Source organism: Cannabis sativa, chromosome 1, assembly GCF_029168945.1.
Source record: "Cannabis sativa cultivar Pink pepper isolate KNU-18-1 chromosome 1, ASM2916894v1, whole genome shotgun sequence".
In the NCBI taxonomy this organism is placed as follows: Eukaryota; Viridiplantae; Streptophyta; class Magnoliopsida; order Rosales; family Cannabaceae; genus Cannabis; species Cannabis sativa.
In genome coordinates this window covers 66457073-66473921 of record NC_083601.1, presented here as the reverse complement: position 1 = coordinate 66473921, position 16849 = coordinate 66457073, and the positions used below count along the sequence as shown (strand labels likewise).

Below are 16849 nucleotides of genomic sequence, written 5' to 3'. Positions count from 1 at the left end.
GTATACTTAATGTAAATCATTACTAGATTCATGGATGACCTAATCAAAATCTTAAGAAAAGCTAGAACTGTTAACCATGGTTTGTTAGCTATTCTAAGTGATTAGGGGTGGACCATCCCATTGTCAATAGATAAGAAAGTGTTTGTTCAAACAAATACTACTTTTCTAGGATAATGACTAAGTCTGAAAACAAGTAGCAAATAAAGGAGATATTTTTCTTGATTCCAAAAGTGTTCTATCATCTTATTTGACATATGATGATCTCACTGCCTCTGTTGTTTTGGGAGACACTAGTGATAAAAATCCATTCTGAGTTCAAACAAGTGATGGATTGTCACGATAAGAAACTAAGAAGAAAGCCAATAGAACTATGGTTTAATCCATTCACATGGAATAACCTAAAGTTTTCTAATACAAGGACATAAAAGGAAATTTTCGTTTATAAGTCTATTCAATGGACTTAACAAAACTTCCTGTTCCTAGTATTATAGGTTTGAGTTTATCTAAACCTATGGCTTGTGGTATACCTGGTAATTACTTACTCTAATGCAAGCAACTTACTTTAGTAAGATGCTGAAGCATTTTCTTTCTAATGGCAATCAATAGAAGCTTCACAACTTCTTAGGTATAGATTTTATTTATCTAAGGAAAAGTCTTAACTATTCCAGAAAAGATAAAGCCATGAAAGAATTTCTTATATCAACAGCGAGAGGTCTTAGATATGCTTTTGTATGCCTTAGACCAGACACCTGCTGTTGAGTGGGAGTAATGAGTAGGTATCAGATTAATCCAGGAGAAGAACATTGGAAGACAATCAAGTAAATCCTAAGATTAAGAAGAGGAACTATATGTTAGTCTATAAGGGTGTGTTTAAAACTCTTAGACTACACCATATCAGATTTTGAAATTTGCCTTTGTGCTAGTAAATCTTTCTGATAAGATGGTGGTTACTCTGGGGGTGGAATAGTGATTTTGGAGAAGTGTAAAAACTTATCTGAAGTCTCTAGGTCTACAGGAGAGGGACTGAATGTTAAGGTTGCAGGAAAGGTACTTATTCAGTCTAAGGAAAGTTCTATACATTTTTGGCATCATTCCAAATTGCCTTAAACTACTAGTGTTAATTTCCCGATTAACCAAAAGTAGTTGCCAAAGGTATAGAATCCAGTATCCCAAGAGAGTAGACATATAGAGAGGAATTTCACATTATCAATGATTTTGTGATTAAAGGAAGAGTAATGGTGGAGAAAAGGTTGTGGTTAATTCAACCTTTCAGATCCTATTACGAGGAGTTTACTACTACTACACTTGATTTGTATATTGAGGTGTTGAGATTATTTGAAACGCACTTTTTGTTTTATATTATTGCAAGTGGGAGTTTGTTGGGTTTTATGCCCTAAATAAAAATCATTTCAATATAATCAGATTTACTTATTAATATAGATCAGAAATAGCATTTAATGTTGCATGGTTCGCATGATTTATTTCATGACTATATGTACATAATGTATAAATTCATCTGAAACCCTTTTCACATACTTGATCCTGATTATTGTGCCGTCAACACATTGGAAAGTAAACATGACTATGTGAATAAAGTTTCCTAGATTTATCAGACATAGGGTTTTACTGATATGATAATCTACAAAGATTCAGAGAAAGAGATCCAGGTTCAGATATTGATAATGCTCTGCTACAGAAAGGAATCAAGGGCTAGATATCTGAACGGAAGGAGTCATTATGTTTCGCTGCACCCAATGTAAGGTTTCCTAAACTTTATATGTGTTTATTTCATCGTTTTAGAAAGTTCATATTTAGGGTATTAATAAACATACTTGTGAGTAGATCTAAGATCCTGGTAAAATAATTTCCAACAAAAAGCACAAGAAGTAAGTCCTTGAGCTTAATTAAAAAGTCTTATAATCCATTTGAAATAGCTATGAAACCTGAAATAGAGCGAATCCTTTGTAGATTGAAGTTGGTTTTAAATCAAACAAAACACCTTGGTTTACAAAATGTTGACCATAAAATAACTTTACATAGACCACATGCCCTTTTGTTAGATGATTCACAAGTTTATGGAAGAGATGGTGATAAGGAGGCTATTCTTAAGCTATTGTTGTGTGATGATGATGTTGACCCTAAGATCTTTGTTATTCCTATACTAGGGATGGGTGGAATTGGCAAAACTACTCTTGCTCATAATGTATATTATGATACCAGTGTCCAAGAACACTTTTCCTTGAAAGCACGAGTAACTGTTTCTGACAATTTTGATGTTCTTAAAATAACAAAAATTATTTTAGAGAAGATCACTGAAAAAAGATATAAAACGAATGAGCTCCATCAACTTCAAAAAGACTTGAATGATGTTTTGGCTGGGAAGAAATTTGTTTTTGTTCACGATGATGTGTGGAATGAAAATTACGAGTTGTGGGATCTTTTGAAAAGCTCTTTTCAATCTTGCGCACGAGGAAGTAAGATTATTCACCACACGTAATGAAGATGTCGCACTGAAGATGAAGACTAGAGATGTTCTGTAAAGACCGCTTAGCTTAAATTTGGAATTAGCAGATAATTAAGGTTTAATTATGGAAATTATTTATTAATTTTAAATTATTAATTTATGGTGATTTATTTGAATTCATAATGTATTTTAAATGTCATATATAGAAATTTTATAATTTTGCATTTTTAGTGCCCGACAACATTGGAACTCGGTGTTTGGCTATTAGAATCACATCTTAGTATTTTTAGTATAGCGGCACATTAGTTTAGGCATTGAGAATGTTAGGAATAGTTGGAATTTTAGAATTTCCCAAAATACCCCTTAGTGCTATTACATGATTTTTAGTGTGGGATAGGCAAAATGGTCATTTTGCCCCATTAGCCTTTTCTCTTTTTGTGAGTTTGCCTAAGTTAATAAATCTGATTTTTATTAACTACCGTAGCTGATCTATTTTCTAAATAAAACAAAATGTATTTACTCATTTATCTTCAAAATAGAAAAATTGAAAAAGAAAGCTTTTCTCTCAACTCTCTCTCTCTCTCTCTCTCTCTCTCTCTCTCTCTCTCTCTCTCTCTCTCTCTCTCTCTCTCTCTCTCTCTCTCTCTCTCTCTCTCTCTCTCTCTCTCTCTCTCTCTCTCTCTCTCTCTCTCTCTCTCTCTCTCGATTTTACCTAGAGGCAGCTAGGGCTTGCTGAAATTTGTCCTCCATTCAAGTTAGTTTCAGCTGGATTTAAGTGTTCTTAACTGCTAGGTAAACTCTTTTCTTTACTCTCTTAAGTTTCTTAAATTTTTAGAAGTGGATCATGCATGTTTTTGTGTTATTGGTGGCTGTTTTTGCTGTTGGAGTTTGATATAGTTTTCAGAAGTTATTATATGTTTAACAAGGTTGATTTAATCATGTTTTAGTAGTTGTTTATTAGTTTAACCAAGTTTTGAGTTTTGGAACTCAAACTTGGAGCTTTAATGGAAAGTCTTGATTCTGAGCTTTGATTGTTGTTTTGTTGCTTTGAATATGTTCTTTGGGATATATGGAGCAGGTCTGGAAAGTTTGGTATGATTTGGGGTTGTTTTTAGTGAGATATAAATTTTTTAAACCTTTCTTGCACTGAACTGGAATTCTGGTTTAGGGGGACCTGTAGGAACCGGAATTCCGGTTGGTCCCCAGAAAACCCCTCAAAACTAAAATTCTGATTGGGAACCGGTCTACCGGTTGGGGAAGTTTTGGGAACCCTAGTTCTTCCCCTTTTTGAGATGTTTAGGGTATTGCCATGTTATCCATCGATAGGGAAACTTTTAGTTTCAAGTTTAAGTTTCGGAAAGTAATTTAGCGTGTCACTTACCTATGTTATGATTGACGTGATTTAGGAGCTTGTAATTCACCGAGCAGATGTTCCACTCAGGTTGGCCGGCACACCTAAATTCAGAATCAAGGTAAGATTAGTATAACAGTTTGCATATGTATATACATGTTTAGTGTGCAGGTCAGTAAGCCTGTTAGATTACATTAGATATGTATGTTGGCTTTTGTACTATGTGACAGTATCACATCAGTACCACTAGAGTATGACTATCGTACCGAGTATAGGCTGATATTATGGTCGATAGTACTGTACTACTTGACAGTATCACATCGCTATGGTTAGAGTATGACTAACATACTGAGTATAGGCTGATATTATGGTTAATAGTATTGTCGTACGAACATTCTAGACTCAGAACCGTGTGAGACATGGGGATTAGGGTTATGATCGGGTGTATGGGCGCCAGGTTACAACCCGGGTTATTTGTATGTTATATGTTATGGTTTTTTTAATGAGTCTGTCGACTCACAGTGCTATTGTTATGTGTAGGTAAGGGCAAGGCTAAAGTTGAGGAGCCGTGAGAGCGAGACGATGAAGATGGTACATGTCGGTGCGGTTAGGCTTGGAGTGTAAGATCCTTAGGACATCGAGGCTTTGGCTGTATAGTCGCTGAGCGAAAAACTTTTGATTATATGTATAGCAAACTTTTATAAAGTATTTTGTAAACGGGATCCCGAAAGGTTATAAATGTAGTACTTTAAGTTTTTAATTAAACAAGCAAATTTTAATTATTCACAATTTTCAATAACCTCGTTGATTAGCAATGAGCTGCACAGTACATTTAAAATAACGTTAACACGTCTATACTAGTTAATTTGGTATCAGAGCCGCCAAGTTGTTTTTCGAAGATCGTCACGACATGTACAATCATCATCAGCAGTCAGCTCATTTCACGGTTCAGTAAGTTTTTATTGCTTAGGAGTTTATTTAGTAGTATGACTTAAGAAAATCCTATTAGGAAGCATGTTAGTAGCCTAATAGTAGAATAGGCGCATGTTCTTAATTTCCAAATAAGCGGGATTAGTAAGTTTTTCTTTGATCACGATCTGACCAGACTAGCTCTTGGTTACGCAGGCTGTTCAAATTAGTATGAACGCCAAGCGAAACACCAGGAGCCAGGGTAATTCGGTTGGATCAAATGAAGGGCAAGGAGCTCAAATTCCCCCAAATGTCCGTGGCCGAGGTAGAGGTCTTAGGGGCAGGGCACGTGGCCGGGGTGATGTTAACCCGCCACAAGTTGCCCAAGCTACTCAGGATGCCCAGAATTGGGAAAACATGTTTGCAGAAATGCAAACTAGAATCAATGAACAAGAGGAAGTGATTCGGTACAGTTGAGACAGCAGGGTGCTCCTGCAGTGCCTGCTCCAGAAATTCCAGTGGCACCTGCCCCTGCTGTCTAGGCCGAACCAGTGGTGGCAGTGAATCGGATGGAACCTCTGTATGAAAGGTTCCGCAAGCAAGCACCTCTAGTTTTTCTGGGAGCCCCGGATGTCATGAAAGTCGAGCAATGGCTAACAGTGATTACTAGAATCCTAAAATTTATGGGCGTCACCGGTAACGATTGGGTGGTCTGTGCCACCTTTCAATTTTAAGAAGACACACTAGTCTGGTGGGACATGGTGTCTATGATTCATGATGTTACGACAATGACCTGGGAAAAGTTCCAGGAACTTTTCAATGCTAAGTATTACAATGAAGCATTTAGAAGTGCTAAAAGAAAATAATTCACTCATTTGACTTAGAAAAAATGAGTGTTACTGAGTACACAACACAATTTGACCGTTTGGTGAGATTGGCCTTGGGATTTGTGCCAACTGACTTCAGTAAGAAAGAAAAATACCTAGATGGGTTAAATGCGAAGATCAGACATGACTTGATGATTACTACTGACGACAGAACCACCTATGCTGAAATGGTGGATAAGGCATTGTGAGCTGAGGGAGCAGTGGGATGCATGATAGAGTCCGGTGGGACTCCGGTTGTTGGCGGGGCTCCTACCCCTCCTGCATCAGGTTTTAGCAGGGGAGGTAGTGGTTCGGCCATAGATCAGAAAAGAAAGGCATCCACTGTAACCATTGGCTCAGGTCAGAACAAGAGGTTTTGGGGGAATCAGGGTCGAGGCAATCACTAGAGTGGCACTAAAACCGGATACACTTACCCAGAGTGCCCCAGTTGTAAAAAAATACCATCTGGGGGAGTGTAAAGGGCAGGGGTGCTTTCAATGTGGCAAGCCAGGGCATTACAAGAGGGATTGTCCCCAACTCAGGACCAAAACACCAAAGACTGCAGCAAAACCCACTCCAGCCAGGGTGTTCGCAATAACTTAGGCTGATGCAGAAGCCAGCCCTTCAGTGGTAGCAGGTCAGCTCTCAGTCAACAACTTTTATTTCTCTGTGTTGTTTGATTCTGGCCACTCATTCCTATGTGGCAGCCAGAATCTTTAGTAAATTGGATAGACCGCATGATAGCTATGAAACAGGGTTTGGAACCCTACTGCCTGACGGAGAGTTAGTTATCTCCAAAAGGTGGATTAGGTCTATGCCGATCAGAATAGAGGATAGAGAGTTGAGTGCTGATTTGATAGAGATGAATTTAGTGGATTTTGATATTATACTGGGAATGGATTTCTTGTCCATGTACTCATCCAGTATTGATTGTAAGAGGAAGATGGTAATCTTCCAACCAGAAGGTGAGGAACCATTTGTTTTTGTTGGTTCGGTTCAGGGATCTCGGATCCCGGTAATTTCGGTATTAACAGCTAAATAACTGTTACGTGATGGATGTCTAGGGTTTTTGGCCGTGGTATTGGATACCACTCGACGTGACTCTGTTCGACCAGAAGACATCAAGGTGGTTCGGGAATTTCTAGATGTTTTTCCTGATGAACTTCCGGGTTTACCACCTCAGAGAGAAATTGATTTTGTCATTGATTTGGCACCTGGAGTAGAACCTATTTCTAAGGCTCCTTATAGAATGGCTCCAGCAGAACTTAAAGAATTGAAAATTCAACTCCAGGGGTTGCTTGACATAGGCTTTACGCGTCCTAGTGTGTCACCCTGAGGAGCTCTGGTACTGTTTGTTAAGAAGAAAGATGGGTCTTTACGAATGTGCACTGACTACCGGGAATTGAACAAGCTAACAATCAAGAATAAATATCCTTTACCTAGGATCGACGATCTTTTTGATCAACTTCAGGGGAAGACTGTCTTTTCAAAGATTGATCTCCGATCGGGCTATCATCAGTTCAGAATCCGAGAGGAGGATATCCCAAAGACAGCTTTCCGCACTAGATATGGACATTACAAATTTCTGGTTATGTCTTTTGGACTGACCAATGCTCTTGCAGCTTTTATGGATTTGATGAATAGGGTATTTGTAACGCCCTAATGCTAAGGCACGCTACAGTGCTTTTTTTCAATTATTGTGCAATCTTTGCTAATCAAAGAAATTTCTCGAAAAATGTGTCAAATTAAAACTTTTGTTTTAAATACTAAACTTTGTAATATATTATAATATTTACAAATTCCGGGATCCCGTTTTCAAACTTTGTAAAATATACTTTTCAAACTATACATTTCAAAATACATAATTTCCAGTTCGCACAGCGACTTTCAAAATACAACTCCCAGATGTCCCGAGACCGAACACTCCAGGTCGCGCTGCTTGACATGTACAATCTCACCCGAGCTCAGGTTCATTCTTGTTCAGCCTTCGCCTTTCCCTTACCTACACATGGAAGCAGAAACTGTGAGTCAACAGACTCAGTAAGAAATGCATATAACATACCATATAATTTCCGACCTGTAAATAGGCGCCCATACACTTATTTACAGAGCTTAACAAATGAGTATGAACGTTCAACACTAGGGTACAACCACTATACCACATACACATCGTACCTCACTGTACGAGTGTTGGTAGGGTTTACCCCGAACACTGAGTAACACTGAGTGATGTACCACACACCTTAGCATTTTCCCGTGCCCGTGTTGGTATCACTGTATCGTACTCACAACGATAATAATCACTATACCAATGCACTCTATAACTTATTCATACAAGTGTTGGTAGTGCATAACATAATTCAAGCATGCATATACAAACACATATACACACATTCAGATAATCACATCACATATTATACACAGTTCTTACCTGTTTTCCGAATTCAAGTGTGATCGCCGACCTGAACGGAAATCACGTGGTAGATGGATGCCCTAATCACAATAATTGTAACACAGATGAGTGACTCGCCAAATCACTTTTCAGGATTTAAACTTGAAGCTAAAAGTTTCCCTATCGATAAACCTCATGGCAATACCCTAAATATCTCAAAATTGGGCAAAACTAGGGTTCTGAAAATTCCCCCAACAGGCAGACCGGTTCCCAACTGGAAATCCGGTTCTGGGTCACCATCCGGTCGATCGGTTGGTACAGGTCCCCAGGCAGGAATTCCGGTTGTCTTTGGGAACCCAAAAATTTCCCCCATGACCTCAAATCTCAACCAAACTTTATCAAACTCTCCAGTACACCTATACAATGCATAAACAACCATTTCCAACCAATAATTCACAAAATAAAACAATATATCTCAAGTTGCCATTAAAGCTCAAAGCTTGAGTTTCAAAACTCAAGCTTGCTTAGAACTAACATCAAGCATCAAAACCAGCTGCTAGGGACTTAGATTAAGTCAAACTAACCCTAGAAATTGAACCCTAAGAATTTTAAAACCTAACAGCCTCTCATAATCAAAATCACCATTTCAACCTAACTTAAAAACTTGAAAACTAAGAAGGGTTTCATTGGAACTTACCTTAGATTGATTTTCTTCTCTGAAATCCTTGCTGAAATCCAACAATCAACAACAAACTCCCTTGGTTTGTCCCAGCCGAATGCAAGAGAGAGAGAGAGAGAGAGATTCTATCTTGATTTTTTTCTTTTAATTTCTAAACTTATTTTTCAAATGAAAAGGGAATCACTCACTAATCCCTTACATTTTTTGGCATCATTCCAAATTGCCTTAAACTACTAGTGTTAATTTCCTGATTAACCAAAAGTAGTTGCCAAAGATATAGAATCCAGTATCCCAAGAGAGTAGACATATAGAGAGGATTTTCACATTATCAATGATTTTGTTATTAAGGAAGAGTAATGGTGGAGAAAAGGTTGTGGTTAATTCAACCTTTCAGATCCTATTACGAGGAGTTTACTACTACTACACTTGATTTGTATATCAAGGTGTTGAGATTATTTGAAACGCACTTTTTGTTTTATATTAGTGCAAGTGGGAGTTTGTTGGGTTTTATGCCCTAAATAAAACTCATTTCAATATAATCAGATTTACTTATTAATATCAGAAATAACATTTAATGTTGCATGGTTCACATGATTTATTTCATGATTATATGTACATAATGTATAGATTCATCTGAAACCCTTTTCACATACTTGATCTTGTTTATTGTGCCGTCAACACATTGGAGAGTAAACATGACTATGTGAATAAAGTTTCCTAGATTTATCAGACACAGGGTTTTACTGATATGATAATCTACAACAAGAGTTTACTTGTATTTGGAGAAATACTATGTTCTTTCCAAAACATTGGTTAAAGTAAAGCTCAGGTTGGATGCATGGAGTATGCATCGGAAGGGACCGATATTGAACTTTGACTTAGATTTAATTAAACTTGCCGTAAAATCTATTCAAGTCAATATCGCCTAGTTGATCCTAGATCAAATGATCTTAATCCTGTTATGATTAGGCTCAATCTTGAAAGGCTATTCGTGTTCCTTGAATTGTTAGTTAAGCCTACTTTTAAGTCAGGGTGATACGTACTTTTTGGGAACACGGTAGTGCAATTGAGTGGGAGCGCTAGCATAAACATGGAATCTATAGCTTCTATCTGGCGAATAGTAAGCAAAGGATGATCTCCTTCGAGCTTGACCAAACGAAAATAAATGGTGGAGATCTCATTTCACATAAGCTGAAATATCATTTATACGGGGTGAAGTATTTTGAGGATAAAATACATAGTAGGGTGTTACGGTAATCTAATCCCTTTACAGTGTAGATCATTCATATAGAGGATCATTGATCAAATTAGGATTATAACAATGGATAACTAATGATGTGTCTATATGGTGGAACATATAGAGCATTCTATATACTGAGAGTGCAATTCTAAGTTCTATGCGTGGATTCAACGAAGAATTAATAAGTCAGTGAATTTTAGTCCTAAATTCTTGATCTACTTATTGGAAGCTCGGTTATATAGACCCATGGTCCCCCCACTAGTTGAGATAATATTGCTTGTAAGACTCATGTAATTGGTTTTGATTAATCAATTATAATTCTCAAATTAGACTATGTCTATTTGTGAATTTTTCACTAAGTAATGGCGAAATTGTAAAGAAAGAGTTTATAGGGGTATATTTGTTAATTATGATACTTTGTATGGTTCAATTAATAAATATGATAAATGACAATATTATTTAATAATTATTTATAGTTATTAAATAGTTAGAATTGGCATTTAAATGGTTGAATTAGAACATTGGCGTTTTTGAGAAAATTAGATGCTGAAAAGGTAAAACTGCAAAATTGCAAAAAGTGAGGCCAAAATCCACTAAGCATGGCCAGCCACTTTTGTAGGCAATTTAAACTGATATTTTCATTATTTTAATGCCAAATAATTCAAACCTAACCCTAGAGGAATGCTATAAATAGATAGTGAAGGCTTCAGGAAAATTACACTTAAATTTTATATTTTTCCTTCGGAGAAAAACCTGAGCCTTCTCTCTCCCTATCTTTGGCTGAACCCACTCTCTCTCTCTTCCTCATTGAGATTTCGAAATTCTTAGTGTATGAGTAGTGCCCACACACAGCAAGTGATATGTAACACCCTAACTAACTTAGGCGTATTACGTGATTTTTAAACGTACTGTGCAGCTCGTTGCTAATCAACGAGGTTTATGGAAAAACGTGATTAATTAAAATTTTGCTTTTTCATTAAACTTATAAACCATTTTGCAAAAAGTCTCGGGATCCCGATTTATAAAAATATTTACAAACGTTTTCACTGTTCAACTTTTACATCAAAATAAAGTCGTCTAACGACAATTACAAAAATCTCAGCCCTGCTGTCCCGAGGATCGTACGCTCCAGGCCTAACCGCCCCAGAGCATGTACAATCCCATAAGCTCGCTCACGGTCCATCAAGAATCTGCCTTGCCTTTACCTACACATGCAACGTAAACCGTGAGTCGACGGACTCGCAAGAAAAGCATAATAATATCATACATAAAGGCGACTGCCGTGTCCAACACGATCCTGAGTCCCGCTACTGCCATGTCCAACATGGTACTGAGCACTACTGCCATGTCCAACATGGTACTGAGTTTTGAACGTTCAGGGGACGGTACTATTGACACGTAACAACCTGATCGGTCGAACCGGTCATACTCCGGCTGCTGGTCATACTCCAGCCTGTACCGACGTGTTACTATATCCTCCTGATCGGTCGAACCGGTCATACTCCGGCTGCTGGTCATACTCCAGCCTGTACCGACGGGATACGTCAATAGCACGGAACCACCAACCAAGTGTCAGCCTGATCGGTCGAACCGGTCATACTCCGGCTGGCTCGGTCATACTCCGGCCTCGTACCGACGTGACGGGGTTGGATGGTTCGAAGCCTAAATACATATCTAATGTAATCTAACGGGCTTCCTACATGCACGCTAAACATGTAATCTACATATGCATCTTGTTATACTAATCTTACCCGGATTCCGATTTCGTGTGTGCCGTCAACCCGACCGGAACCGAAGCCGAACGGCGGACATCGGCTCCTAAACCATAAAAACCACAACGCTATAAGTGACACGCTAAATCACTTCCGGGGACTAAAACTCGAAACTAAAAAGTTTCCCTATCGATAAAAAGCATGTCAATACCCCTAAAAACCTAAAAACGAGGAAAACTAGTGGTTCCGAAAAATCCCCCATCCGGAAGTCCGGTTGCCCAACCGGAATTCCGGTTCTGGGAAAATCTGAACCCCCATCCGGAATTCCGGATGCTCAACCGGAATTCCGGTTCCTCGCAGGCAGCAAGCAAAAATTCACATATCTTGACCAATTCGAACCCAAATGGTCCCAAACTTTCCAGACCTCCTACATAGGTCCCAAATGACCATTCCAAGGCCTCAAACCTACCCAGAAACCTCACAAGCAAATTTCACCATTGAAGACCAAGCTTTGAGTTCAAGAACTCAAACTTGGTTAAACCCTCTAGCATGCACCCTAGCCTAGTTAATTCTACTTAACTAAGCATATAATCACCTCTGAAAACATACAGAAACACCCAGCAACTTCACAGCAACAAAACATGGCATTTTCTCTCAAAATCACATATTTTCACATATAAACTTCTAGCATGCTCACCCTAGTAATCAAGCATCAAAACAACCCTAATCTAACATGCTTAAACACAAAATAATCACTAGATTACAGCAGCAACAACAACATAAAAATCCAACATGCAAATCACATTTTCATCATTTTTCTTGAATAAACACAAAAGGGAAGTAAAAGGAATCCAACCTAGACTTGAATTACACTTAGAGGAGGAGAAAATCACAAGCTTTGAAGAGGAAAAATCTCTGCCCTAGCAGCCCAAGATCCAGCCGAAATGAGGGAGAAAGAGAGAGCTTTGAGTGAGTGTGTGTGTTGGAATTTCTTTTCAAAAAAAAACTAAGTGTTGGAAAAAGACATTAATAACATAATATACTATCTTTTAAAATCCATTTCAGCCAAATAATCACATAACTAATTATTCATTTTCCATTTAATAAATCATATAAGACAAAACACTAATGGGGCAAAAAGACCATTTTGCCCCTCCACCATAAAATCACATAATTCATACTAAAGGGGTATTTTTGGGACATTCTAAATTCCCGGCCATTCCCGACATTCCCAATGTCTAAACCCGTCCCCAAAATACTAACATACTAAGTTGTGATTTCTACTGAGCCAAACGCCGCGTTCCAAAATACCGGACACCGGAAATACGAAATATAAAAGCTACTGATAACATACACATGCATATCTGAATTCCATAAATATCCATAATAAATTATTTAAATAGCTATAAATAATTTCCTGATTAACATAAATAACTGCTAATTTCCAAATTAACTAAGCGGGCTTTACAACTATTCCCCCCTTAAAAGGATTTCGTCCCCGAAATCTAACCTGAATAACTCTGGATATTGAGCTCGCATATCTGATTCTAGCTCCCAGGTGGCTTCTTCCACCTTACTGTTTCTCCAGAGAACCTTGACCAACGCTATGGTCTTATTCCGAAGGACTTTATCCTTTCTATCCGTGATCCGCACCGGGCCGTTCCTCATAAGACATATCATTGAAGGCCGAAGGCTCTCATAACCGAGTATATGAGAGGGGTCTCGAAACGTATTTTCTCAACATTGAGACATGAAATACGTTGTGCCTTCCGATAAAGGCTGGAGGCAATGCTAACCGATATGCCACTTGACCTATCTTCTCGAGAATCTCGAAAGGTCCTGTAAATCTAGGGCATAACTTGCCTCTTTTCCCGAAACGTTTAATCCCCTTCATCGGAGATACTCGCAAAAACACATGGTCCCCTACACGGAACTCAACATCCCTACGTTTCGGATCTGCGTAACTCTTCTATCGCGCTCACAGGAGGCAAGCATTCTAGCTTTAATCTTCTCTATTGCCTCATTGGTCCGCTGAACTGACTCTGGACCTAGGTATTTCCTCTCCCCTGTCTCATCCCAGTGGATAGGGGATCTACATTTCCTACCGTACAACAGTTCGTAGGGTGCCATCCCTATCGTACTCTGATAACTGTTGTTATAAGAGAACTCTACTAACGGTAGGTATTTATTCCATGAACCCTCAAAGTCCATAACACAGGCTCTCAGCATGTCCTCCAATATCTGAATTGTCCTTTCGGACTGACCATCTGTCTGAGGATGGAATGCTGTACTGAATTTTAGCTTCGTACCCATTGCCCGTTGCAAACTCTGCCAAAATTTGGAGGTGAATTTCGGATCCCTGTCCGAAACAATAGACTTCGGTACCCCGTGAAGTCTCACTATTTCCCTGACGTACAGTTCTGCCAACTGATCCACTGAAAATGTTGTTCTGACCGGCAGAAAATGAGCAGATTTCGTAAATCGGTCCACCACTACCCAGATGGAATCAAACATACCCGTGGTCCTAGGTAACCCGACCACAAAATCCATAGTAATATCCTCCCATTTCCATTCTGGTAGGGTTAGAGGCTGTAACAACCCTGCTGGTCTCTGATGTTCAGCCTTGATCTGCTGACACGTGAGGCATCTCGATACGAATTCTACCAAATTCTTCTTCATACCGTTCCACCAGAAGTACGGTTTCAAGTCTTGGTACATCTTGGTGGTGCCGGGATGTAGAGAATATGGAGTAGAATGAGCCTCCTCAAATATCTCGTTCCTCAAGTCCACACTGTTCGGGACACAAACCCTGGCTTTATACAAAAGCATCCCACTATCTGACACTGAAAAGTCCTTGGCTTGACCAGCCAATACCTCATCTCGGATCTTCACTAACTCCGGATCTGTCGTCTGAGCAACTTTTATTCTTTCTAACAGATCAGATTGCAGCGTTAAGTTGTGTAGCTGACCTACCACAAACTCAATGCTGGACCTGACCATATCCTCTGCTAGCTGAGGTGAGATCTGAACCATGCTAGCTACCTGCCCGGGCCCCTTTCTACTCAGGGCATCGGCCACTACATTGGCTTTTCCGGGATGATAGAGGATCTCGCAATCATAATCCTTCACTAACTCCAACCAACGCCTCTGTCTCATGTTCAAATCTTTCTGAGTAAAGAAATACTTGAGACTTTTATGGTCGGTATAGATCTCGCACTTCTCTCCATACAAGTAATGCCGCCAAATCTTCAGTGCAAAAACCATTGCGGCCAATTCTAAATCATGAGTCGGGTATCGCTGTTCATAATCCTTTAACTAACGGGAGGCGTAAGCGATAACCCGATCGGCTTGCATCAATACGCACCCCAAACCCTGTTTGGATGCGTCACAATAGACCACGAACTTCTCCTCGTCCGAAGGCAAAGCTAGTACCGGAGCGGTAATCAACCTCTGTTTGACTCCGAAAACTAGCTTCGCATTTATCCGACCGGATAAATCGGCTGATTCTTCTTTGTAAGCTCGGTTAGGGGCATTGAAATTTTGGAGAACCCCTCCACGAACCTACGGTAATACCCAGCTAATCCCAAAAAGCTTCTGATCTCTGTCACTGTCTTCGGTCTCGGCCAATCCCTGACGGATTCGATCTTCCCGGGATCCACCTTGATCCCATCCTTACTCACTATGTGCCCTAGGAAGGACACCTGAGACAACCAGAACTCACATTTCTTGAACTTGGCGTAGAGTCTATGTTCTCGAAGTCGTTGCAGTACCATCTGAAGATGTAACTCATGCTCCTCTTCTGACTGAGAGTACACGAGGATGTCGTCGATAAACACAATCACACAGATATCGAGGAAATCCTTGAATACTCTATTCATCAGGTCCATGAATGCTGCAGGAGCATTGGTTAGTCCGAATGACATAACTAGGAACTCGTAGTGCCCATACCTAGTGCGGAAAGCCGTCTTTGGAATGTCCTCCTCTCGGATCCTCAACTGATGATAACCCGAACGGAGATCAATCTTAGAAAAGACCGTCTTCCCCTGAAGCTGATCGAACAAGTCATCGATCCTAGGTAATGGATATTTATTCTTCACCGTCAGCTTGTTCAATTCTCTGTAGTCGATGCACATCCTCATCGATCCATCCTTCTTCTTCACGAACAAAACCGGGGCTCCCCAGGGTGACACACTGGGCCGAATGAACCCTATGTCAAGCAACCCCTGGAGCTGAATCTTTAACTCCTTAAGTTCAGCTGGAGCCATCCTATACGGGGCTTTAGAAACCGGATCCACCCCTGGTGCCAAGTCAATCACAAAGTCAATCTCCCGCTGAGGTGGTAACCCTGGAAGTTCTTCGGGAAAAACGTCCAAAAATTCCCGAACCACGCTGATGTCCTCTGGCCGAATGGTGTCTGGCCGAGTGGTGTCCACCACCACGGCCAGAAACCCTAAGCACCCACCGTGCAATAATTCTCTCGCTGACATAGCCGAGATCACCGGGATCCGAGATCCCTGAACCGAACCTACAAATACGAACGGTTCTTCACTTTCTGGTTGGAAGACCACCATCTTCCTCTTGCAATCAATGCTCGCCGAATATTTAGATAGGAAATCCATTCCTAATATAATATCAAATTCGACTAAACTCATCTCTATCAGATCAGCGCTCAACTCTCTACCATCTATCCTGATCGGCATAGACCTAATCCACCTATTGGAGATAACCAATTCTCCGCTGGTAACGGGGTTCCAAACCACGACTCATATCTATCAAAGGGTCTACCCAACTTACTAAAGACTCGGCCGCCACATAAGAACGTGTAGCCCCGAATCAAACGACCTTTGAATAAAACGAGTCGTTAATAAGAATCCGACTGTAACAACCGATGGGCCGGCATCCGCATCGGCTGCGTGATCGCGAATACCCCGGCCGGAGTGGGCATCGCCGGAGCTCTCGGTGCCTCCGGCGGGCTGGGGACATTCCCTCTTGAAGTGCCGGGCATGCCACAATGAAAGCATCCACCGCCCGCACTCTCCCCAGATGGTGCCTCTTGCAGCTAGGGCACTCGGGGTAGGAGAAGCGAGTCTCATTACCACCAGGACGACTCCCTCTGTTCTGGTTCCCCCGGAACCTCTTGTTCTGACTCGAGCCGCCGGAAGCAGTGGGTGCCCTCTTCCTCTGATCAATGGCCGAACCACTACTCCCCCTGCTGAAGCCTGATGCAGGAGGGGTA

General features: G+C 40.2%; 1 protein-coding gene across 1 annotated transcript; it reads left to right on the top strand.

Moving 5' to 3' along the window:
- The first annotated feature begins 1936 nt into the window (after positions 1-1936).
- LOC115704206 (putative disease resistance RPP13-like protein 1) lies at positions 1937-2497 on the top strand. Its single transcript, XM_030631423.2, has one exon. The coding sequence runs from the start codon at positions 1937-1939 to the stop codon at positions 2495-2497; it is 561 nt and encodes a 186-aa protein (XP_030487283.2).
- Positions 2498-16849: the final 14352 nt, after the last annotated feature.

What these genes read in the sequence shown, in the direction of transcription:
- LOC115704206 (XM_030631423.2), top strand. Translation starts at nt 1,937, where the DNA reads ATGAAACCTGAAATAGAGCGAATCCTTTGTAGATTGAAGTTGGTTTTA.